The 24,451-nt window shown below is 36.8% G+C and overlaps 1 protein-coding gene across 4 annotated transcripts in view; it reads right to left on the bottom strand.

Annotated features, from left to right (window-relative positions):
• Nucleotides 1-24,451, bottom strand: part of LOC139978374 (laminin subunit alpha-2-like) — a 50,512-nt gene that overhangs the window by 19,836 nt on the left and 6,225 nt on the right. For 3 of the 4 annotated variants that reach the window (XM_071988525.1, XM_071988524.1, XM_071988527.1), the window contains exons 4-32: nt 23,695-23,808; nt 23,272-23,491; nt 22,623-22,754; nt 22,205-22,371; nt 20,070-20,175; nt 19,109-19,367; nt 18,081-18,216; nt 17,323-17,619; nt 16,606-16,715; nt 15,494-15,714; nt 14,366-14,502; nt 13,764-13,982; nt 13,486-13,626; nt 11,699-11,878; nt 11,208-11,401; nt 10,542-10,668; nt 9,938-10,079; nt 9,233-9,413; nt 8,789-8,982; nt 8,216-8,503; nt 7,395-7,547; nt 6,715-6,971; nt 5,718-6,038; nt 4,602-4,751; nt 3,958-4,150; nt 2,766-2,910; nt 2,005-2,068; nt 1,390-1,570; nt 898-1,023 (exon numbers count right to left, since the gene is read on the bottom strand). In XM_071988525.1, the coding sequence (XP_071844626.1) occupies nt 898-1,023; nt 1,390-1,570; nt 2,005-2,068; nt 2,766-2,910; nt 3,958-4,150; nt 4,602-4,751; nt 5,718-6,038; nt 6,715-6,971; nt 7,395-7,547; nt 8,216-8,503; nt 8,789-8,982; nt 9,233-9,413; nt 9,938-10,079; nt 10,542-10,668; nt 11,208-11,401; nt 11,699-11,878; nt 13,486-13,626; nt 13,764-13,982; nt 14,366-14,502; nt 15,494-15,714; nt 16,606-16,715; nt 17,323-17,619; nt 18,081-18,216; nt 19,109-19,367; nt 20,070-20,175; nt 22,205-22,371; nt 22,623-22,754; nt 23,272-23,491; nt 23,695-23,808 (5,155 nt within the window). The remainder of the gene's footprint in view (nt 1-897; nt 1,024-1,389; nt 1,571-2,004; nt 2,069-2,765; nt 2,911-3,957; nt 4,151-4,601; nt 4,752-5,717; nt 6,039-6,714; nt 6,972-7,394; nt 7,548-8,215; nt 8,504-8,788; nt 8,983-9,232; nt 9,414-9,937; nt 10,080-10,541; nt 10,669-11,207; nt 11,402-11,698; nt 11,879-13,485; nt 13,627-13,763; nt 13,983-14,365; nt 14,503-15,493; nt 15,715-16,605; nt 16,716-17,322; nt 17,620-18,080; nt 18,217-19,108; nt 19,368-20,069; nt 20,176-22,204; nt 22,372-22,622; nt 22,755-23,271; nt 23,492-23,694; nt 23,809-24,451) is intronic. The other variant, XM_071988526.1, reaches the window with a different exon arrangement.

The raw sequence follows: 24,451 nt of genomic DNA, 5'->3' as shown, positions 1-24,451 counted from the left end.
ATAATCCCAAAATGTTCTGATTTGATCTGTGGTAGATATCTTAATCCATCCATACATCACCATGGCAAATAACAAAATATTGTGTTGATAACATCCAAGCATAAAATCCCACAAAATCGAATGAAATTGTGTGAATGGATACTATCTTGGACTGTGAATGGGTACCATCTACTACATATCTACTATCTACATATCTACATACAAACTATCTATATATCTACTATCTACATACATACCGGTCCCCGGTTCGAGTCACTCCAAGATTAATGTATGTCGTCCAGTTACAGAGTTGTTGACAATTGACAATTCATAATCATGGACGTTAAATATTAATGTAAGAGACTGACTTCGGTCAGCTTGCGGCTTTGATAAGCCAATGAGGCTTCTTCCCAAGTTCCTGCTTGCAGGAGGATCTAAAAAACATACATACATACATACTATCTACATACATACTATCTACATACATACTACCAACTACATTGAAACATAGCTTTAGATGTGTGCTTCATGCTACAAACTGAGATCAAAAAAAGTTACCCTGAATTCATCTCTAGTATGAGTATATGCTGCAAAATTATGTCACTGTAGTTAAAAAATTCCATATAGTAGTCAGTGATAATATTTCACAAGATGTGTGGCAGCAGAAAGAAGAAAGATGTTGCTGTCGAGCATTACCATATCTGAATATCTGAATATGTAAATCTTTGATGACAGTTGTTCTTGCCCAATCCATCTGTTATCTTTTTCGTTTCATGAAACAACCTTTACTGCCTTTTTTTCTGGGTTTTGGTGTACCTATTGACAGCATTTAAGAATATTTAATAATTAATTAATTATCTAGGGGGGTAGTTGCTGCCTCAGTGATACACAATTGTTCATTTTTATGATTGTTCTCACCTGACACATGGGCTTGAAGATCCTGTACTGCAGACTCTAGAATGTTTGTACTGCCCTCAACTGATGACCACAGTCTTTTACCTTCTTCAACTGTACTGTTGGCTTCATTCAAAGTGGTTTCCAAGGCTACATGAGAGAAGGGTTTTTAGTACATTTAAAATGTTGTATGTAGATAGATATGACACTAAATCAAAGATGTCCGTCCAAACAAATGATAATCAGTAAACAGACTGAAGAAACAGGTTCACAAGATATTTAATTGACAAGACTATAATTAAAAATGTTACAAGAATGTTAATTTAATGTTACTTTTGAGAGGGAACTTTACTACCATCATACAAGCATGGTTGACTAAATTTATCATAAAAAAATAACTACATTTTACATAGTTTCACTGGAGTGTGGTGTGTGAATTGTGAGTCAAACTACGACTAACTTCAATGATAATCATTCGAAAGAAATGTCATCAATATAAAAAGTTCAATTTCATACCTGGAATATTAAGGTTCAAATTGTTGACTTGATCAAGGAGTTGTGCACTCTCTGTTTTCAAAGTCCGGGCCTCGGATTCCAAGGTAGCAATATTTCTGTCGTTTAAGTACTCTTGGACACTCTGTGAGACTGCGGTAGCATTCCTGGCCAAGTCACCTGCTTGGTTCACCACTGAAACAACCTGAACGATTTGAAAAATAAATGAGTTATGATTTATTTCCTTTGCTGCCCACTGCTGCAATTTTAGAGTAACAGGGTATGTTTTCTGGTGTGTATCTATCCATCAATGATGGAGAATGGTATGGAACAAGATTGTGGTTAATACCACACAGAACACTAGGGGCATATTATTCCCCCCCCCACCCCCATCCCCACCATTAATATAATTGATTGGTAACAGATCAATGCCCCTCCCCCCCCCATAACACTACCCTTCATCTGCCTGTGTCTTGTCATACTAATTTAAAACTGTGTCTGGAGCCCCTGAAAAATGAAGCTTTCAGAGAAACAGCTTCAGAGAACAGCATAAAAAATATGGGAGAGAAGTAGCTGAAATCGTGAAATGGTACACAATCTTAGTCAAAAAATAGTAAAGGAGAAAAAAAAACCTCTTACTTTTTGGAAAGACTGAATCGCTTGGTAGGCCATTTGGCTGACTGTGAGAGCATTAGCTAGGATGCTGTTGACAAAGATGAGACATCACTTAGTCATTACTCACTAACGATAGTTGGTAGATTTCAAATGAAAGTGAAACACCTATCAATTCTCAGAGGTAAAATTGTCCCACTCAAAATTAACAACTTAATAATGTGATGGTAGGTTTGACGTATGCAATAAAAAATCCTTTATCAAGACTTCTTTAACGCATCTTCCAGGTTCATCCTACTATAAAGTTTATGTACCCCAGATGACTCGCAACCAACACTCTCTACCAACATTTCATGCAGTCATACCCAGGTAGGAGCATTTTGACTTACAATGTAAGATTTACCTGTTCATGCTGATTATTTTAAAATTTTCATCATTTAAACATTGACCCTCAAAAATTGATGGTACCATAAATGGCCAACTTTTCAGCTATCCGATGACAGGTAGCATTTACCTAGTGAGAACTTCTATCTGGACTTTGAGACCACATTACTTGTGATTAAGTGTGTGTAAGTCAATGGGGCTTTTAATTGGCATATGCTACCATAGAACATGCGTATCCTATCATTATAATCAAGCAGCACATATAGTTCACATGTCTTGTGCCATGTAAAAACTAGACTTCCTATCTCTATTGTCAGAAGTTCTATAACTAGGCAAAAGAACTGATTACTGAGGTTACAAAAAAAGAGACAAGGTTGTAAAATGTTTTTGGAACCATCACATACTTCTGAGAAGATAAGGTTTCCAGTTCCAGAGTCTGGGCGTGACTCTCTGTGTTTATTACAAGAGGAGCAAGAAGTGTTTCTAGTTGACCAATCACAAGCAGCATATTTCTTACTGCCGATTCAGCTTCCGTCCAACCGTTAACATCTGCGGATTAACAAAGCAGACAACATATATTTTCAAGCTCAATAACATTGCTTTGTATTTCAAAGACTGCAGGCTCTGCTAAATTCAAAGGTAGGTATGACATCTTTGCCCCTAGTGTTTCTTTTCGGCTGAAGTCATTGATAATGAGTGGTGTATGGACATGAAATTAAAATAATAATGATAATAATAAACAGTTCTTATATAGCGCAACTTACAATAAAGTCTCGCCGCGCTGTACTTAACATTGGTAACTTGACACACCTACACACCAAAGTGTGCGCAATTCAAACAATCTCTCCTGGGGCACCACAGTGCACCACAGTCACATGTCCCCTGGGGGACTTCCCATAGGGTGCCGCCACAAACCAACCCAAGCAACTATATTTACAAGTCACCTCGTAAGTCCTCATTTGGAGATAAAGTGCCTTGCCCAAGGACACAGCGCAATGATCTGACCAGGGCTCTAACATGCAAGCCTTAGATCACAAGTCCACTGCCTTAACCACTTGAAGGCTTTTAAAGCTAGTTTTGGGTAATTTATACTTGATGTTAAATCTTTGTAGGGTAAAACTTCATTTAAGCGGTTGGCTCTCTGTTTTGCTTCTATATTTCATGTTCTGGATTGAAAACTTTAAAATGATTTTCATCATCTACTAGCTGACTGCTTGCTTATTACTGAACATTTTGTTGTCTGCCAAAGTTTTGATACTCCAGCAAGACAAGTTTCAATCACCTATCATAAATAAAGAAAAGAAAAAGCAAAAAGAAAAATTCAACCCCCCTCCACCCCCCCAAATACACAAAATTCTCTTTTGATATAACTGGTCTTGGTTTTAACATTGTAATACTTAAATAAACACATTGAAAGTCTACCACCTTACAATACAAACAAATCAAAAGGTGACGTGTTTACCATCCACTTTAAGATAAAACTTATCTGGTATAGCCTATGAATATTCAAAGAATGTGACCTGAATTATTTTTAATCTTATCTACATACGAGTTTACTCTTATTACCAAGAATATCTTTCTTCTAATGATACTTACCTCCCTGATCCAAAGTCTCTGGGACAGGTACACCTTGGTTCCCTGCTTGGCTTCCATTGAGGATCAGTTTTGTATCTACTAAGGCCTGGTTTGCCTCCCCCACTGCTATGCTTGTTTGATTTATAAGGGTTTTCATCAAAACAAGTTTCTCTTCTGTCTGTCCGATGAGATTCTCTGCCGCTTCTTCAAGTGCCTACAGGGAAAATTTTGAAAGGCAGATAAAGAGTTCAAGGTTGTACCACATTTCCATTTCACATTAGAAAGGAATTAATAGGTCAATGACAATTACAAGACGTTTTACAAAATGTAAATACTATCCCCCCCCCCTCCACTTAAAAAAAATATCAAAAATTCTCAAAATGAAATAAAGTTATCCAATTTATCATCTTTTGAGTTTTCATATTGTGGTCATGTCATCAACCAACAGAAGTTGTAGATTCCTAAAAGAAAATATATATTATTAATTTGATAATATGAGATTGCTTAATCACAAAGTGTTTCTTCTTGAATGTCACTATGGTAAAAGACAATGGACCATTTTGGCTGTAACTTCTTACAGTAAAGAGGCTATTTTACTCAAACTGTACCAATTAAATAAATTTTTTAAAAAAACAGCCCATTTTTTAGAGATGCATTTGACTTACATCTCTCTGGTTCAATAGACTATTTATCTGAAGTAAATCTCCGTCTGCAGTGTCTAGCGATCCTTGCACTGAAGCGATGCTGACTTCCAAATCACTCATACGCTGTCTGGTAGACTCCAGGAATCCAGAGAGGGAACTGGCCTCCACAGCCTGCAATGCAGAGAAGTCAAACAACAGTAATTTGTAGTTTCTTGAAAGTTTTTTTATTGGTAGAAGAAATGACAGAGTCCCTTTAGAAACTGCAGATAAAATTGCATTCTTAAGGTTCTAATGGGACAGGTTTTTGTTTAGCAATTCACTTAAGTGAATGACCCAACATACCATAAGGAAAGCGGTAATTATTATTGTGTTACATAAAAGAATTTGGTGCACAGCATAAAATAGGAGTGATCTTCCCTTTCTCGTGGAAACTTGCTCTTGGCCTTATTGGAGTCACTCTCCTATGGCTTCTCCAGCTGTATGAAATGAAACAGCATAGATTCTTGTGGAGGGGGATGGGTAGGGGAGGGGTAGGGATTTGGGGAGGTGGAGGGGAAAGAATGGGAGGGGATGGGCAGGATTCTGAAGGGTGAGGAACATATTGATTAACACTGCTATTGCAGACACATATATCAGCTTCAACCTAAAATAAGCTGTTATTTTAGGTGCTGTAAATATTGCAGACACATATATCAGCTTCAACCTAAAATAAGCTGTTGTACCATATCCAGATCTGTTGAGTGGTTGGTCAGAAGCTAAAATAAGGAAATGGAATTCCATCCTGCCCAATAGTTTCTTTGGTTCTTTCATAGCTCTGCTTAACAACAATGTTTTCCAAATCTTTCAGAAAAAATATACCCCTCGTTATGAACCCACCACAATCAGGAAAATTTCACCACTCGGGTGAGTAGAATTTCTTTGAAGCCTTCACACATGGGACAGCAAACTTTTGACTGGAGGAAGAAAATGACTTTATCGGGTAAGAAGGGCATTATCTTTTGTAATAACTTAATTATTTGATAACTACCAGCTGTTTCAAAGAATGGACAAAAAAATGGCTGAATCAAGACACAAATATGAAAACAAACCAACGAGCGAACGATTTTACAAAGGTCATAAAAGTCTTCTGATTCTAACCTGCTGATTGGTTTGACCGCTGTAGTTGGCGGCTCTATCAAGCAAACTCTCGCTCCTCGGCAGTTCCTGCAGGACTATCCTCTGGAGCATGTCGAAACTGACTTGGTTGATTGCTGCCAGTATGTTAGCTGCCTCTCTCGCCATCAGGTACGAGGTACTATTCAAATTACTTGCTACTGTGACATATCCATCAGCTGTCAGCGCCAGGTCTTCTGTGCTCTGCAAAGCTGATAAGACGTCTTCATTAATGATGGTGATTCTTCCAAACTCTGCTTGACTGTTACTGAGCTGGGTCTGCATTCCATTCACTGCCATGTTCACCTAACAATTACAACAAAAAAAAGAAAAAAGGAAGAAAGAATATTATAATAGCTAAGGATGGGTTGCGATTAATAGTAAAATAGAATTACACTGATCAAAAGTTATGAACACACTAATATGTTTTTGAGACAGTGAGGTTTGTTGATGCTAACCAATTTAAACCAACTACAGATACAATGAACATGGTTAACTATACAGTGAATGAATCTTCACAGATACTATGTTAAGTAAAGCTATAACATCATAATGGCTCGGTGTCTGATCTGCAACACAGTGGTCTAAAAAATTGATTCACACATACATTAAGGAACTAAAAATGTTGAATCGATACCATCTCAAGCCATGGGCAACTGGCAGCATACAATATACTAAAATGTAAAATGCAATGCCTGTTATGATGATTTCAGAATTTATTTCGTAGTCCTTCGGACTTGTAACTAGATTTTTCTTTAAATTAAAGGGTTGTCTCCCTGGGAAAATTGGCATTCTTACCAGATTTATTTAAGATCTGCCTTAAAAGATAAATGCTACAATATAAGCTTGAGGAATTTATGATGGAACTATGAAAGTTTGGCAGGGTATTATTACTTTGAATTCACTGGTTTTCCACATGAACAATAAGGTCGGATAAGCTTTGCTGCGGATACCCTTTAACATTGTGTACTGGACCTCTTACCTCATCACTAACATCTGTAGCGACTTGAGTTAGATTCTGTACATCTATGATCTCCAGTTCAGTCCTCAACAGAGTCAGCTGAGTGAGTAATGACCTCATCTCTAGCAGTGATTCATTGATCTGAGGTTCAAGGGTCAACAAGGTCTTGTCTCTCTCTGAGAACTGTTGTACCATATCCAGATCTGTTGAGTGGTTGGTCAGAAGACTGTCCAGATCCAGTATTGATGAGAGTAATGTGTCCACACAAAGGTCACACTCTGTAACCAAGCATAACGGATAAAGGCATATTATAAGCATTGATGAGTGTAATGTGTCCACACAGAGTTCACACTCTGTAACCAAGCATAAGGCATAAGGACATATCATAAGCATGTAAGGCAACCAGTATTGATGTGCGTAATGTGTCCACACAGAGTTCACACTCTGTAACCAAGCATTAGGCATAAGGATATATTATAAGCTTGTAAGGCATCCAGTATTGATGTGCGTAATGTGTCCACACAGATTCACCCTCTGTCACCAAGCATAAGGCATATTACAAACATGTAAGGCAACCACTATTGATGTGCATAATGTGTCCACGAAGAGTTCACACTCTGTAACCAAGCAGTGAGGTAATTTGAGAGATCCAATCACCTTTGGGAAAACTAGATCAGAGAATACAGACAAAATATACTTACTAGTACAAGCTCCATTGACAAAGTCGATGTACCCTGCAGCACACTGATTGCACTGTATACCGTTGACTCCGTCCACACAGGGACACTGACCGTCCACAGGATCACATATTGCACTGTTTCCACCGATGGTACCCAGAGGATCACAGGTGCATGCTAGAGGTACAAATAAACAATTGCTTATTTATTGTTAAATCATCGAAAGAGTTGATGTCGATAAGAATCAAGAGGTGTAACACTCAAAATAAAGCTGATTATTATAGGTACCAAATTTGAACAAATTTGGAAAATTCTTCTTAACTTTAAAATAAAGTAGATTGGTGGATGTTTTGAAATCTGAATTGTCTAAATGATTCCTAGACTGTGAGATATGTTCAATATTGTACAAACAAATTGCCTGTGGGGAAACAAGGAAAGAAACAAGTGGTGGCATTAATTAATTGGGAAAAAGAATGATCCCACAAATTTGGGGTCAAACCCTGCCATGAAAATCAAGAAAACTAAGGTATTTAAGTATGGCACATTTCACTCTTATATTTTTGTAAACCTCCGATATGTGAAACAATAAATCACTGACGATATTTGTTGCCACATATCATGAACAAAAAGAATTTATGAAAAAATGATCATCAAACAATGAAGCCATAGCACCAACCATTGTTATCAAAATTAGCATATCATTCACCTCCATTCTATCTTCATGAGACCACTGACATCACAAAACATCCAAATTGCTTTCCATTCATGAGACATTCAACCACTGAAGTTTTCATTGCCAATAGTCTTAGCAATATTAAGCTAAAAGTACTGCATATCATACTCACATTGACACTGGGCAAGAGGCAACCCATAGCTCCCCGGCAGACACTGATCGCAATTATCGCCTGTGGTATCGGCTAAGCATCGACACGTCCCGTTCTGAAAGCACTGGAGGTCGGCCGACCCAAACAGATTGCAGCTGCAAGGTTGACAACCGTCGGGACCGCCGTAACCGTAAAAATTTGGCAAGCATCTATCGCACTGCCTGCCGGTCACGTTTGATAGGCACGGACACTGGCCGTCGATTCCATCACAGATTAGATCAATGGATCCATCAGGCACACAGTTACAGTCTAAAGGGGGAGAGGGAGGAAAAGTTACAAACTGAGATGTTTAGAGTTTATCTATCATCATCCATAGGGAGTGGTGGTTCCGAGAGCAGAAATGGGAGCAAATATTGACAGTCCTGGGCTTGCTAATCACTTCATGTTCATATTCATCAACTTGAACAAAGACAATGCTTCATACATGCCATCTGTCAGTTTATTTTTAAGGGAAGTGAAACGAAAGCCTTAATTATTAGATAAACAACAAAGCAAAGAGGGAAAACAAAAATCATAGCTGAAAATTTGACAAACCTTGGCAGTCTCTCTGAGTAGCATTTCCAAAGAGAAATGTCTGACATCTTTCACAGTTAAACCCTTCTGTTCTGAATTGACAGTTGAGACACATACCAGTGGAGGGGTCACACTGGTCTGTGTTATTATTACAATCACAGGGAGCACAGAATCCTCCTGCCTGATCAGGCTGGCCATAGTAAAATTCTTCACATCTGTCAAAAGAGATATCAATCAAACACACAAAAACATTAGAAAAAGTGGCAATTGAATTCTCTCTTTATCTTGGGCGAGAAGTTATGATTATCTTCTGTAAAACTTTAGTTGGTGGTTATTAAAATACAAAGGGTGAGAAATATATTTGTACTTGAAATAAATATGTTGATCCTCAAAGATATTACGACATAAAATAGTGGTAGAATAAACGGCATAGTCTTATAAATTTAAACAGATTTAAACACTCACTGCTGACAAGTAGGTCCTGTGTGACCCTTAGAGCAATGCAGACAGACTAGTATCCCATTGATGACATCACAAGCTGGACCATCTGTTGTGAGGTTACTACAGGGACACTGCAGACAGTCCGAATCTGTTCCCATAGTAGCCTCCCCGTAATAACCGACTAAACAATGCTCACAGTTAAAACCTGAAGTGAGGGACAAGAAATTAGAATTATCAAATAGGGGTGAGATCTCCCCCCTTTTGGTACTTAACACTTTGGCCAATAGTTTGCACTATACTGCACGTAATTTCTTTGAAATGAGTTTGCAGCATATCGCACTAAATAAAGTTATCCAGCACTCCTTTAACCTGCCACACCCCCTCCCCTACCCTACTTTTCTCCCCCTTGCCTCTAACTAGTTGTTCTATGCCATTCTAAATTCACTCAAAACATATAAACAAATAATAGCAGAATAAATCAATAGCAGAATGAATGAATGAATGAATTGAATGAATTGAATGAAATAAAAGAATGAAGTGAATTAATTAATTATTAAATAACAGAGGTGCCTGTTGTATCGTGAAGTTATTGAGTACATTTCACTGACTCCCTCCCTTCCACCCTTTAATTTAAGTCTAATGCTATACTTTAATCACTTTAATCAAGTAAGCTTATATTAACCATCTTACAATAGGCCTTAGATTCAACAAACAGCATTATTGTGGTACCTTCTGTGTTATGAATGCATCCTACGCATTCACCAGTGTCTACATTGCAGTCTTCACTGTGTCCATTACACTGGCAAGGTTGGCACGTACCCAGAAAGGGATGACTACTGACATTTTGTCGGAAATATCCGCCAGCACAATACTGAGGAAAGAACATAATTGCAAAATTTATGTTATTAAATTTTTTGTTTTTTCCTTCCGATAAAGGAACACTTTTTTCTTGAAACATACACTGTGACATTAATCAAAATTAAACACTACACAAGTACAATCCATTCCAAGTTCCACAAAAAGTCACTCAGGATAGATATTCTTATGGAAACTGGTTTAAGTAAATCTGCCACAAAACTAATGTTGGAATAGCCTAATCTATGTTTTTCTTTGGGGGAGTGTGGGGGGGGGGGATGGGGCTCAAAGCTTCAAACCTTTTGTGAGTGATTAAACATCCATGTGCATATTTATACAAGAAATGAACAACAAATTTAAGCTCAAGTGTATATTATTGACCAAAGATGTTACCAATGATGTACCAGCAGTTTAATAGGTTAATTAGATACCAGTCAAATCAGTTTCAAATTATGCCAAGGATCGCCATAGCACAAACCTGGCATGACAGGCCCTCGTACCCTTGCCCGCAGGAACACTCTTCGACTGGAAAGGCCCTGGGCCCATTAGAGTCGTACATGGGTGACGAGGAAGAAACACCTTTGAAGAAATAAATCTCGTTGACCCTACAAAATAATAATAGAAAGAAGGAAACTAGTACAGATATAATACAGAGCTCAATGACATTTGTAAAATGACAATTCTCAAAGGAGGAAAGGGTACATACATAACAACTATTTTCATGATTCTGAACTTACAGATTTCTGCTTTACTATCTGAAAACAGCAATGCCCAGATGGCAACAAGAACAGTAGCAATTACATGATTATAATGTTTGGTCAGACAATATGACTTATCACAACAATTCATGATTGCATAGAGCTAAAAAAAAATTGTTATTCTCCAAATGGTGAAACTGAGCCAATTGATGCTGACATCTAATCTGTAAGGGAACACCTTTGTACATGTTATCTACGGACGAGATTAAAAAATGGACAAATATAAAAAAAAGGGCCCCAAAATATTGACAGTAAATTTGTAAGGGTACATTTGTATGACTCTGTATCAAACACATTTCCAATATTGTAGAATCAAGTTGATAATGTGTGATACTTTCAAAACACCTGGCCAGGCTGACTGTGTGCAGACCTGCAGAAATACTCACCTAGAGGTATGGGTTGAATCGGACATAGTAGCCGAGATAAACACACCCCTGACATCATATAATATCATGAGAAACTCGGATCTTGTTAATGGATCCGAGTTAGGTCTGAACCAAACACTTTCTCTCATAGGCACCATAAGAGTGGTTGTAGGATCAAGTAAGGACCCACCATAAACAGCATCATCGTCCGCACCCTTGAAATTAAGACAAAGAAAACTCTTGAACAAATGATGATTGTCTTTCCAAATGAAATTGGGGGACATTTTTAAACTTCCTTTTTACTAATATAATTTCTCTTTCTCTTTTGATGCACAAGAAAGAAGGGGCTTCTACGATTATGATGTGGGTGAGGGGTGAATAAAGTCGGGAACAGGAAGTATAGTAGTTACTCTTAAGATAAATAGGCATGGATGCACATGTTTAAAGTAATATGATGGGGATATAACTACATACTACATTACACAAAACAATCAAATTTGGCTACAACGCACCTTGAGGAGGACATTCACAGTGACGACAATTGGTGCAAATGCCTCGTAGGACACCATCAACACAAGCTCGCCTCCGTACATGCTGAGCAGATCACCGGCTAGGTAGGACTGTGGAATTTGCCACAACAGATTGGAGTTGACAGGCAAATTAGCAGGAACCACTCTATCGTCGATGGGGAACTAGAAAACAATAATTAATCAATTATATTAGAGTACATATATCTTTTTACAAACATATATATATCCAACATGGAGTCAATGACTTATACTTATATGTATTTATGTGTATCTATTATATATACATATAGATACATAGATATAGATACATAGATATATATATATATATATATAGATACATAGATATATATATATATATATATATATATATAAATATATAAATATATATATATATATATATATATATATATAAATATATATATATATATATATATATATATATATAAATAAATATATATATATATATATACTTATACTTATGTACTTATGTACGTATGTACTTAATTCTTTCATTCATGTAGAAAAATGAAAGTATTGTGCATTTTATCAAAGAAATTACAGTTGACAAGAGGTCACCGTGGATGGAAAGTACATGGTCATTACTTTTCATTATATGTATTTGAACATCCAGAACAGTGACAAGCTTCCAGCCTTCACCAGGATTCAAACCCGGACCCACGCTTTATATGCAGACACCCTAACCAACTAGGCCATGGCACTGATTGTATTAACCCTTATTGACATGTCTTTCAGAACATTACCATATCTGCTGAGCCTATAGTTACTGGTGGTTCATCTAAACTAGGTTTAAAGCTCTCTGTACACCATAGCTGACATCGCTCGTGTACGATGTATTGGTGTGTCCCCTTAATTCATGCACGGTGTTACACATATATGTAGCTGCTCTGATAGACACGGTAGTTGATGTGTTGGATAGTCAGATTCTGACCGATTTCTCAGTCGCAATTTTAATCTACAAAGCCTTAATGAAACGGCCAAAATTCCCACAGTGTAGCTAGAAACATCAATAATGTATTTTGAGTCAAACATCAATTTTGTATTTTGAGACACTTTCGTGGATATATTCCACCCATTTAGCAGGATTACACAGAAAACTTCAACTCTTGCGCCAACTTAGGGGAAATTTTTCCTTGCTTCGAGAAGTTTGACTTCCGACCTTTTAGAAGTATAGTTCTTTCCTATTTCTGACGGAATCTGGTCAAACCATCCATGAAATCACATAGCTGAAGGATAGAAGTAAACCACTGAGCAAACTAAGTGAGATCGTCATTGCTGCTATCCTATAAAGAAACGTTCATGCCCTTACTTTCAAGGGATTTACTAAATACCATCATATCTATTTAGAGAACTCCATTTTCAATGACGAAGGCATTATTGCATTTCTTAAACCATACACGATTGCAGAGAATAGTTCACCTATTAATGCAAACACCTTTTTCCAACACTCCCAGGAATCACAACTATTCCAGTTAATTAATTGTATTCATACTGATCTATAGAAGCAGGTCTGTATATTATACAACAGTTGTTGACTTACTAGGTATTTCCTTTTACCCCCCCCCCCCACTCTGCATGACTGACCACATTGTAGGGTCATTTGTGACCGGCAAGAAAGGCAAACAACAGGCAGGCATGAAATAAACTTGTACAGACTTCTATGGAACCTTCATCACGAGTTGAAGCAATGACAACATCGGAATTCCCTTTGTAGGGATAATGGTGTGTGATTAAACAAAGTTAAACTTTACCTGAGTGTACCGTTGGGAACTACTTCCACATTCCGTAGTTATTCCTGTACAGACGCACTCCAGGCAGCCATCTTGATTACTCTCGGAGAGGAAGAAACTTCCAGGAGTGCATTCATTGCAGGAGAGTCCTTGCACTAATGCCTACAAAATATTATTAAAAAAAAGGAAATTAACAAAAAAAAATTAAATCGGAAATTTCGTTTTTGTTCCAAACTTTTGGAACAAAGTTATCTTTAATGACATCTTAACTCTCTCTCTCTCTGTCTTGACCAGCTTACCTTACAATTGCATTGGCCACTTAATGGATCACAAACGACCGGTGGTTGGGATCCGGCGACATCACACTCACATGACTTACAGCCGTCACTACCAAACATCTTGTACCCCTGGAGGCACTGGGAGCATTCCCTGGTTCCTACACCACTCTTACAGGGGCACTGACCGGTCACAGGGTCACAGTTTAAATGGACAGAGCCCACTGAATTACAGAGACACATCTGTCACAAAAGAAAAAAAAGAGTCATATTTTTAACAATAGGGGGATAAATCAAAAGAGAAAAAAAAAATATGCAATAATGTTTAGGTCAGCATGTTATGACAAGTAGGCTTCATGGTACACAAAGAAAAAATAAAATAGAAGTCCAGGTTGCTGTTGTAGTTGGAATGTTCAATGGTAAAACAGGAAACGATAACCAATCAGATTCATTGAGAAAGTACCAAAATGTTGATCGACTTATCTCACAGTAGACAACTTTTCTTTCCATTTTTTTTTTTTTTTTGGAGACATTTTCTGCAGACCCATTGAGAATATTTTGTTTCAAAACAAGACTATATTTGGATTGATCTTGGATCATTCTTTCATGGTTATTTTCACACGTACCGTGCATCCGGTGACATTGTCATAACCGTAAGCAAATGTGACACACCTGTCACACCTACTGCCAGCAGTATTGGGAGGACAGTCACACTGGCCTGTCACAAGGTCACAGACTTTATTCTCACTTGAGCAGGAACATTCTGAAGAGTATAAACATTGATGTAAGTTGTGATATGTTGAATTCTAGTAGTACTATAAACACTGATTATAACAAGAATGCTATTTTATAACACTTAAAGTCAGTGATTAATTTCAGTACAACATTAATATTATAAAAATACATCTCAATGATTGTATTCAATTTTGCTTCAAAATTACACAGACTTTATTCTCACTTGAGCAGGAACATTCTGAAGAGTATAAACATTGATGTAAGTTGTGATATGTTGAATTCTAGTAGTACTATAAATACTGATTATAACAAGAATGCTATTTTATCACACTTAAAGTCAGTGATTAATTTCAGTACAACATTAATATTATAAAAACACATCTCAATGATTGTATTCAATTTTGCTTTAAATTTTTTTTTTTTTTTCATTTGAAGGTCACACATGTGTGTAATTCTACACGTCCAATTTAACTAACGGTAACACTCCAGTCTCTTTGATTTGGTTGCTAACAGACTTTAGCTCAATGGCACAACAAAAGCAATGGTTATTATTGTTATGGTTATTATCATCTTTTTATCGTTTTGTAGGAACCTCTGGGGTTTTTTTTTTCTGGCGGTGAGGGGGGGGGGGGAACAAACCGCAGGGTTTGATATCAAAATGCAAAGTTTTTATGTCCTCAATGTCTATGCATTTTCTGAGTACATGACAAAATAAAATTATATAGTAAAAGTGAAGTCCCAATGGAGGTATTATTTAAATGGTGCAATTAGCTTCAAAAATTGTCGTCAGATTTTTGTGCTGACTTTCTGACCTAATACAGATTCGATGTAAAAGTAAATGCTTATGAAGCTATAAAAATTATATTTATGAAACTTCAAAGGTAGTGGCATGATGCTACTTCAGTTTTAATTGGAATTCCCACTGCCACAACAGAATTATTTGGCAGGGTTAAACATCTGAGAAACAAGTCAGTTTAGAGGGGGGGGGGACCATTCTTGTTTTTTGTTTTTGTTCTTACCGGTACATCCAGTTGGTCCAAAAGCATAGAATTCGGGCAGACAAGTGTCGCATCTTCTTCCACCTACACCTGGTTTACACTGACACTGACCCTCCTGTACATCACATTCAATGCTCAGACTCCCCACTAGGTCGCAATCGCAGTCCAAAGTACCGTTAAAGTAGAACGTAATCAAAGAGAAGGCTTGGGCGGTGCAAAATGCTTCATGGCTGGTGCCCCTTCTTGGAAGGAGAAAACAAAAGAAAAAAAGAAGTGGTAGTCAATATATTGCATTAATCCTAGTTTCCTTGTTTTGTGTTTTTCCATTCTTCAAGAAATACAAATTTTACAAATGTAAATGGGGGAGTGTAAAGGGTGGAGAGGGAGAGGGTGGGGATGGAGAGAGGTTGTGAAGGGGACACATTTTCAAAATTAAAATCACTTTCCTGGTGCCTTTTTTTGAAAAGGATATATTCTAGATTAAAAATAGATCCAATTTGAATACTGTACTGTGGAGCTTCTCAATAACGTCCTTGGGAGAGCTAACAAGTACATAAAATATATACAAATACAAACAAAAATATATACAAAAATAAGGCAATTTATGCAACCGACTATAAAATATATACATAAGGAAGCAATTTATGTATCAGACTATAAAATATATACATAATAAAGCACTTTATGTCACCGACTATAAAATATATACATAAGGAAGCAATTTATGTATCAGACTATCAAATATATACATAATAAAGCAATTTAGGTTACAGACTATAAATTATATACATAATAAAGCAATTTATGTAACCGACAATAAAATATAAAATAATGAAGCAATTTATGTGACAGACTATAAAATATATACATAATAAAGCAATTTATGTATCAGACTATAAAATATATACATAATAAAGCACTTTATGTATCAGACTATAAAATATATACATAATAAAGCACTTTATGTCACCGACTATAAAATATATAGATAAGAAAGCAATTTATGTGACAGACTATAAAATATATACATAATAAAGCAATTTAGGTTACAGACTATAAATTATATACATAATAAAGCAATTTATATAACCGACAATAAAATATATAAAAATGAAGCAATTTATGTAACCTACCCTATTTCATTGGTCCGAACATCGCACCTAGATGAAAACTGGCTGGATCGATCGGCGCCGAGGACATCTTCTGTATTCAGAAATTCTATAGGCAGGGCTACAACCTGATCCTGTACAAAGTTTATGATAAACTGTGTTTATATGAGACCATGAGTTATGACAAAAAGCTATATATTTTAAAACTTGATTATCAGACTTAATTAATCTATTCATTTAACCAATGATTAGCTCGGTCACGCAGAGCAAACGACTTGCAATCCTAAGTTTGATTCCATCTGAAAATTACTCTTTCTTACTTTGCTGAATACTTCTTTTTGCTCAAAATGTTGTTCGTTCTTTGTTTGCTCAAAACTGTACTAAATATATACATGAAAAAACATATTAGGTTAATCATTAACATTTCTGATTAAAGTAGTTACTATCTACACACTTACTAGTAGGCACTTAAAACCCTAGTTACTTTCTCCACACTTACCAGGAGTGACTTAAACCCTAGTTACTTTCTACACACTTACCAGGAGTGACTTAAAATCCTAGTTACTTTCTGCACATTTACCAGTAGTGACTTACAACCCTATTTAGTTACTTTCTACACACTTACTAGTAGTGACTTACAACCCTATTCCGTTACTTTCCAGTAGTGACTCAAAACCCTAGTTACTTTCTCCACACTAACCAGTAGTGACGTAAAACCCTAGTTACTTTTTCCACACTTACCAGTAGAAGCCTTGCGCCTCCTTGGAGTGTCGTATCCACACGAACTTCCCATTCCCCTGGAGCAAGGAGAAATCTCTTTCCAAATACCGGATCTGAGTTGAATACCTCTCCCTCAGAGCACCAAGAGGGGCAAAGTGGGATGTTGGATGTACCCCTGAGAGGTGTTCCTTGGGTTACTCCAGAGGGTGTGATGGTAACTTCCACCCTTGTTAAGCCCTGGGTGATAACTCTGAGAAGGATCTCATACTCCCCGCTTACGGCAGATGAGGGGATTGTTAACGTAGTGGATGTCGATTCCTATTTTAATCGATTGCAAGGAAGAGAAAGGAGCAAATGTTTGTGACATCAATCATTTTCTATACAACATCATTCACATTGATAATTCAATACTAGTCATTCAGGTTAATAATAATAAAGATCAATTTTAATGGAAACTTGTTTTACATCCTTAAATAATGTATACATTGCAATATTGATATTGGCAAAACTTCTTAGCAAAATCTTATGTCATGAATAGCTAAAACTTGTTTGTTACTTTTTGATAAATGAAAGCCTGAATCCATATATTTACTTTGTGGAGGATAGACAGTACAGAAAACTGGGAATAAGAACACCAATGTTTGCTTTGCAGTTTGCACTACCTCCAAACCAATGCAGAAAGTTGAATCTGCCATCTGGTACTTGAAGAAAAAAAAAACTAATATTAGATTAAAAAATTAACAAAAAAAATAGCAAATTCAGAATTGTAAATGACTTACTACACCAGTGAGAGTAACATATCCAAAGTAATGATATCCAGCATAGAGAACATCCCTCTCAAAATGTGGATGACCAAAATATTCAAACTCGGCAGAAATGTAATGCAATGTTGGCACGAATGATTCTGCAGATGCCCTAAGTAATGAAAGAAAGAAAGAAAAGAGAACTGTTATCTGTTACACATTCAGGAATATTTTATATATTACGGAACATGTACAGAAAGGAATATATGTTATGACTGAAAATCCTGAAACCAGCAGGGCAAAAGTTATGGCCATTGGCAGCATCTCCCCCCCCCCCCACCCCACCATAGAATGCCATTTAACAGTGATTTCATCAAATATCACCCACCTTTTGTGAAGACCTTTTATCTATTATAGATATATTCAGTTACCATAAAAAATTGTTAAGCTCTGGTAAGCACAAGGTATATAGATGGGACTATTGTGTATAGAGTTAGTGTATGTACACACAACTATGGTTTAATAACCTTGACTGTATCAACCTTGAAACCGCTTTGAACTAGTGTTAAGAGAGTTGTGCTAAAGACGGAAGTGACAACCACTCCAATGCTCAGGTAGGGTTGGTTAGTTTACAGAATCAATCGCTGGCAAAGATTACAATGGTAACAAACCACAACCAAATCATATCATTTGCAAACGCAATCTACTTCTTCTTGAAGTTAGTATATATGCCACCTTTGCTCCCAATTACCTCTTTACTAGAAAAAATTCATCAATCTGTTAAATATCTCCTTCATTGAGGGCAGATTTTCATAGAAGGTGAAGATCAAAGGTATGATAGAAATCAAATGAGAAAATTATGAAGCATTAAATTTTTTTGATTTTTTTTATATTGTTGCTTTTGGCTTTTACATTTTTTGCCTCATTGGTTCTTTATATTTAATATTTTGGTTTTTATTACTATTTGTTTTTAGGTTTTACATTTGTAAAGCGCATTGAACAGCTTTGCTGATTATGCGCTATATAAATATTACTTATAATTATTATTAGATATGGTATCATACCTGCTACACTGTCTACCAGTCACACTGCGTCTACAACGACACTCTCCGGTGACCCGGTCGCATTCGAGAGAGGTCGATCCTCCGACATCACAACCGCATTCCGTGCAGCCGTTAGGATTCTCTGCCGAAAGATTAAAGTAACCAGCCAGGCATAGGTCACACTCTCTGTTGGTGGTCGCCATCTTACATGGACACTGGCCCGTTGTGGTGTTACATACGTCGGAGCTGTCGATGGTTCCCCGTGTGAAACAACCGCAGTCTGTGGGAAAATGACGTTGAAACATGCAGCTTGTAGAAACAGACAGTGCAGAGACCAGAGGGACCAATTAAGAAGATCAGTGGAATGTATGCATTGTATATCCATGAGTACACCAAATGATATAGACAGTCACCATAAGGGTTGTTTCAATCTGCCATTCTCAACACAGTTTACACCAGATTCATTCTCTTCAAACATAGCATTTTCATGTCTTCCATCTGGTTTACCCAAAACAAGGAGATTCTTTAACAACAACAACAATAGGACTGTACAGTATATATGCCTCTCTTTTAGAGAAACTGTTGCAGGACATCACATAATGATTGATACACCTACCTACACACAAAAACAGCAACAACAAACCTGAAACTAAATTATTTGATGCCTCTTATTCCAACAAATAACTTAAACTATTAATGATATTTTTTTGGACAAGAATTTGCAGAAAACCTGCATCTCAAACTAATGTTGTCCTTTTGTTAAGGATTTTACCATTTAAAAGGGTGGGGAATCAAGTTGATCAATCAAAATAAATTCCAGAGGACAGAGCCCCCCTCCCCCCCCCCCCATCCACTTCCCTCCCTCCTCTAGCTATTTCAGAAAGCCTCTCAAGCGTTCCTTTAAAATTCACAGTACCACAATGATGATGGCAAATTTAATACAAAATATCCATTTTAAGCCATTACATATTAGTTACTTTACCTATGCAACCATCAGGGTTAGCTTCGGTCAGTTCGTAGGTGGTAGGAGCGCATTGGTCACATCTTGGACCAATCACTTTAGATTTACAATAACAGTCACCAAGAGACTACAATGAAATAAAAAAGAAACAATGATTTATTCATATTACACTTTAAAAAGCAGAATTTCAAATAAAAATTGCTATCATTTTTTTTTTTACATTTGAAGGTACTGGAAGATTGTTTCAGCTAGCTAGTGTTTTACTTTACATAGTCAGGGGCGGACTGGGTCTTAAAACCGGCCGGGACATTTTGCACCTAGACCAGCCCATTATTCATTGATATGTCACTTACTAGTGATCGCCATCCTGGGGGAGGGTGTCTAAGGGGAGGGGGTGCCCCCATATATATATTTTTTGAAGTTAAGGAATGCCTAGATGCAAAATGGTGCTATATTTCTCAATTTTGTAGGTTACAATAATCCTTTAAAAGAAGACCCAAAAATAATTTCCAGAAGCAACACTTGATTAAACTGAGGAAAGTTAAAAACGTAAACAAAACTAGGTAAAAATATATGTTTTAGACTGGATTTTAATTAGTTTTTCAAGCATTTTGTGACAACATGCTTGAAAACATTGAAAAAAAACCTAAATAAAATCCATTAAAATATATATGTTCAATAACACAAGCAACATGTCATGTCTACGAGAGTAGGAGCCTATGCAGTTTGCTGCTTCTAGCAGCCACACCATCAATGATATTTTTAGTGTCAAGTTTGTCCAAGATCCTTTTTTCCACAAACATCAACATGAACGCCTCAAAATGTTCTTGTGTCATTGTACTTCTTCAAACGTTTTTGGAGTCTCTTCAAGGCAGAGAAAGAACGTTCACATGCCACTTGTGACACAGGTAGCAGTACCAGCAGCATGTAGGCAAGCCCAATGCTCTTGTAAGCATCGGTGAAAAGGTTCAACTTGAAGAGCACCTTGTAGCAGCAGAGACTGAGGACAGTCTTTACATGACTGATTCCCACAGTTAAAATATATATTTCTACACATCCCGTCTGTATTCTATTAACTTCTGTAAAAACGGGATGTAAATTTTACCAGGCTCCCCAGCCCAACGGTCCATTGGCCCACCAGGCATTGCCCAAATGCCTGTGTGGCCAGTCCGCCACTGCACATAGTACACATGTCTTAGCAAAGGAAGTATTTTTTAAGCCGGGGATGGGCTGCTGTTTTGCTTTAAAACAGAGAGCATGTATGTAGTATGAGTAATCAAGAATTACATTCTTTGGAATGATTGCAATTTTCCTAATAATTTACCCTTTTCTTCAGGCTAATTACCAACTTAGATCAGTATAGGCTATTGTTACAGTATAATCATACAGTCATCACACACTAAAAATACTAGTAACAGTTAAAAATCAACTGTTATTGAACATCCTACCAATAATGAAGCAATGGTTTTCATAGTGTAATGTAATTGTAAATTTAATTATCAATAATTAACTCCTGTAACCATGCATATCTAATTTTCAATATTGAAGAAACAGGTGGAATATTCAAAGGCTCCTCTTTGCATGCAATAAATACTAATGTGACTTTTTCTGGTGTTGAAGGAAATCAAGAAATAAATGCTGAATATGTCGTTCTTGATGACAATGTCCAGAAGGTTGCCTTGGGTTGATCACACTTATTGGATGGTTTTTCGTTCGATGAAAATGGCGGGGAAGTGGGAACCAAACAAAAATGGGGAATTGTGGTTGTATCAACCATTCAGTAAATTACTTTTCCTTTTATAAAAGTCTCAAACTCAAATATCAATTGGCAAAATAAAAATTTTCAGGACAGGTAATTCTATCAAAAATGTTGAACCCCACAAATTTGGGCCCAAAGAATGTGTCCCAAATGTGGAAATAAAATTTGGGCCCACCTGGCCAAAAAATGCACCCAGAATTTTTGGGGGGCCCAGATTGGTCCCAAAAAGTGTAGGTCTACATATGCCAGCTATTGACCAACAACTGTACACCAAGTCTGGCTACAATCTGACTTAAGGTTGCGGAGTTATTGCCATGTAAAGACTTTTACGTTGGATCCCAAACCACATTAATATGAATTTTCATAAGGTCCAAGACACAAAAAATAGAATACTAACCAGGCCTTGTAAATTGTTTTGATCAGTGACACAATCTCCCTTCTCTATGTCAAAGTCACTCCTTGTACCAGGAAGGAAGCAGTCACATGGTTGGCAGCCATCTTTGTCTGTCACAGATTTGCCCGCAGGTCGGAAATACAAAAGCTTGCACGACTCACAATTCACCCCTTAGGAGAGAGAAAGAATGTCAATTTACTTGTGGATCAGTGAGACTTCTTTTTTATTTCATTTCATTTCTTTCCTTCTCTTTTTTCTTGTCAAATAAAGGAGATCAACAAACAAAATTGCCAAGGAAAAGAGAAAAACGTAAGGATTCTTATGGACCCATTACAGTACCACCTTAATTACCATTTTGTCCCAAATAATGTATGCTTTTTAAGTGGCAATTATGAAATTTTTGAAAATTGATATAATTTACCTGCTGTATTATTTTTGCAGTTAAGACAGACACCTCCTCCAAACAGGTTGCCGAAACGGTCAAGACTTGCATTAACACTGCCGATGTCCGAATCAAAGACGCACTCTTGACTATGACCAAAGCAATTGCACTCTGAAAAACAATAAAAGAATAAAACAAAGCATTTCTTTACAGAGGTTTAGTGCTCTACTGAAAAGCTCAGCTTAAAACAATAATGAAGAGGCAGAACTGAAATTGCAAAAAATTGTGGGAGGAATCTGTATCTATGGTATTACACTACAGCATCATAGAGAATAGCTTACGTGGGGAGATAAGAATTCGTACTAGAGAATGGTTCTTGTAACCACAGAGGTAGTCTGTGACAAAATCATAAACAAATAACCTTTTGTAAAATATCCATAATTCATGTATAATTTATATAATAATAAGTTTGAAAACAATTTATTAAATTTTAACAAGAATTCATAGAAGAAGTCAAGTCTTAATAGGTCTCAAACTATAGTGACAAGTTATAAATCACATCACGTTGGGCTTTTGTTGTACCTGAATAAGTTCTCCCTCCCCTTTGTTATATGTCCAATATTCCAATTTAGAAACAGGCGTTATGACAGGTCAAAGCATTATTCAGCATACTAAATCTGACACTAACCTTGACATACATATCCTCTTTCTCCAGTTTGATAGGCAAACTGATTGTAGAATGGTAGACATTCCTGACAGTTTGCTCCGTTGGTATTCCCCTTGCATTCACACTGGTAGGTCTGTAGACTATCTGGATTGTCCGGGGAAGGCTGGAGAGTGCATTCGTCAGCATGACTGTTACAGTTGCAAGGGGCTAAGACCTCAATGTTACGTATCGTGTAATGGTGCTGAAAATGGGCAGTTAAAGGACGGTATTGTATTCATGCATAGTCTGGGTTTGATCAATTTGTCATCTGAAGAAAATGACTACAAGGAACATGATATATGTATGAACACCTCTCATATGGTTTATCAAAACAATAGAAGCAACTGGTTTATAACAAGAAAAAAGGTGCTCACTTTCACTAAATATTTAATAAAGCCAACTTACATAGACATCAGATAAGAATCCAAAGCTCAGAGGCATGTTGTAAAATGCGAACCGAACGTACTTGGCTTTTTGCCAATCTTTCAATGCTTCGGGCACGATGAAGTCAAATGATATCTGGAGGCAGGAGGAGTTTAAGAGGGAGAAGCTTAGCTTGTTGTAAGTCATGCAATTTAAAAAGCATTGGTAGATTAGTCTGACTGACATCATTCGTGTCACCTAGTGAAACACTCGTTATAACCCTTTACGATCCCATCGCAAACCTGCGACGATCGTTTAGGCAATTGAGGACATAAACATTGATGAAAGTGCAACTAATTCTCAAAATTTTCAACAGTTACAGTATAACACACAAATACACACACATACACGCAAGTACATTAACAAGCAATTGAGGAAGTATACAATTATACAATTATACAAGTATACAATATACAAATATACATACAAGTATACAATCATACAAGTATACAATATACAAATATACATACAAGTATACAAGTATACAATAATACAAGTATAATTTTCACTGAATCAGAGATACATGCTCTAATACCTGCACATAGTATACCTGTTAAGCTCTGTTTTAAAAAGCCATTTTCATACCCCTGTGGCATCCATTTGAACTTCCCTAGGTCTGATATCATAGAGAGATGGTGGATTGATAGGATAACAGTGATAAGCCATTTCCAATAAGTTTAACTTGTCAAGAACAGTACTTGACCCTGAATATTTGTACTGAACTTCTCCGGAAGTAGAT

The sequence above is a fragment of the Apostichopus japonicus genome, chromosome 13, assembly GCF_037975245.1.
Source record: "Apostichopus japonicus isolate 1M-3 chromosome 13, ASM3797524v1, whole genome shotgun sequence".
NCBI lineage: Eukaryota > Metazoa > Echinodermata > Holothuroidea > Aspidochirotida > Stichopodidae > Apostichopus > Apostichopus japonicus.
Note: the sequence above shows the minus strand (reverse complement) of the source record. Positions and strands in the feature narration are given on the sequence as shown.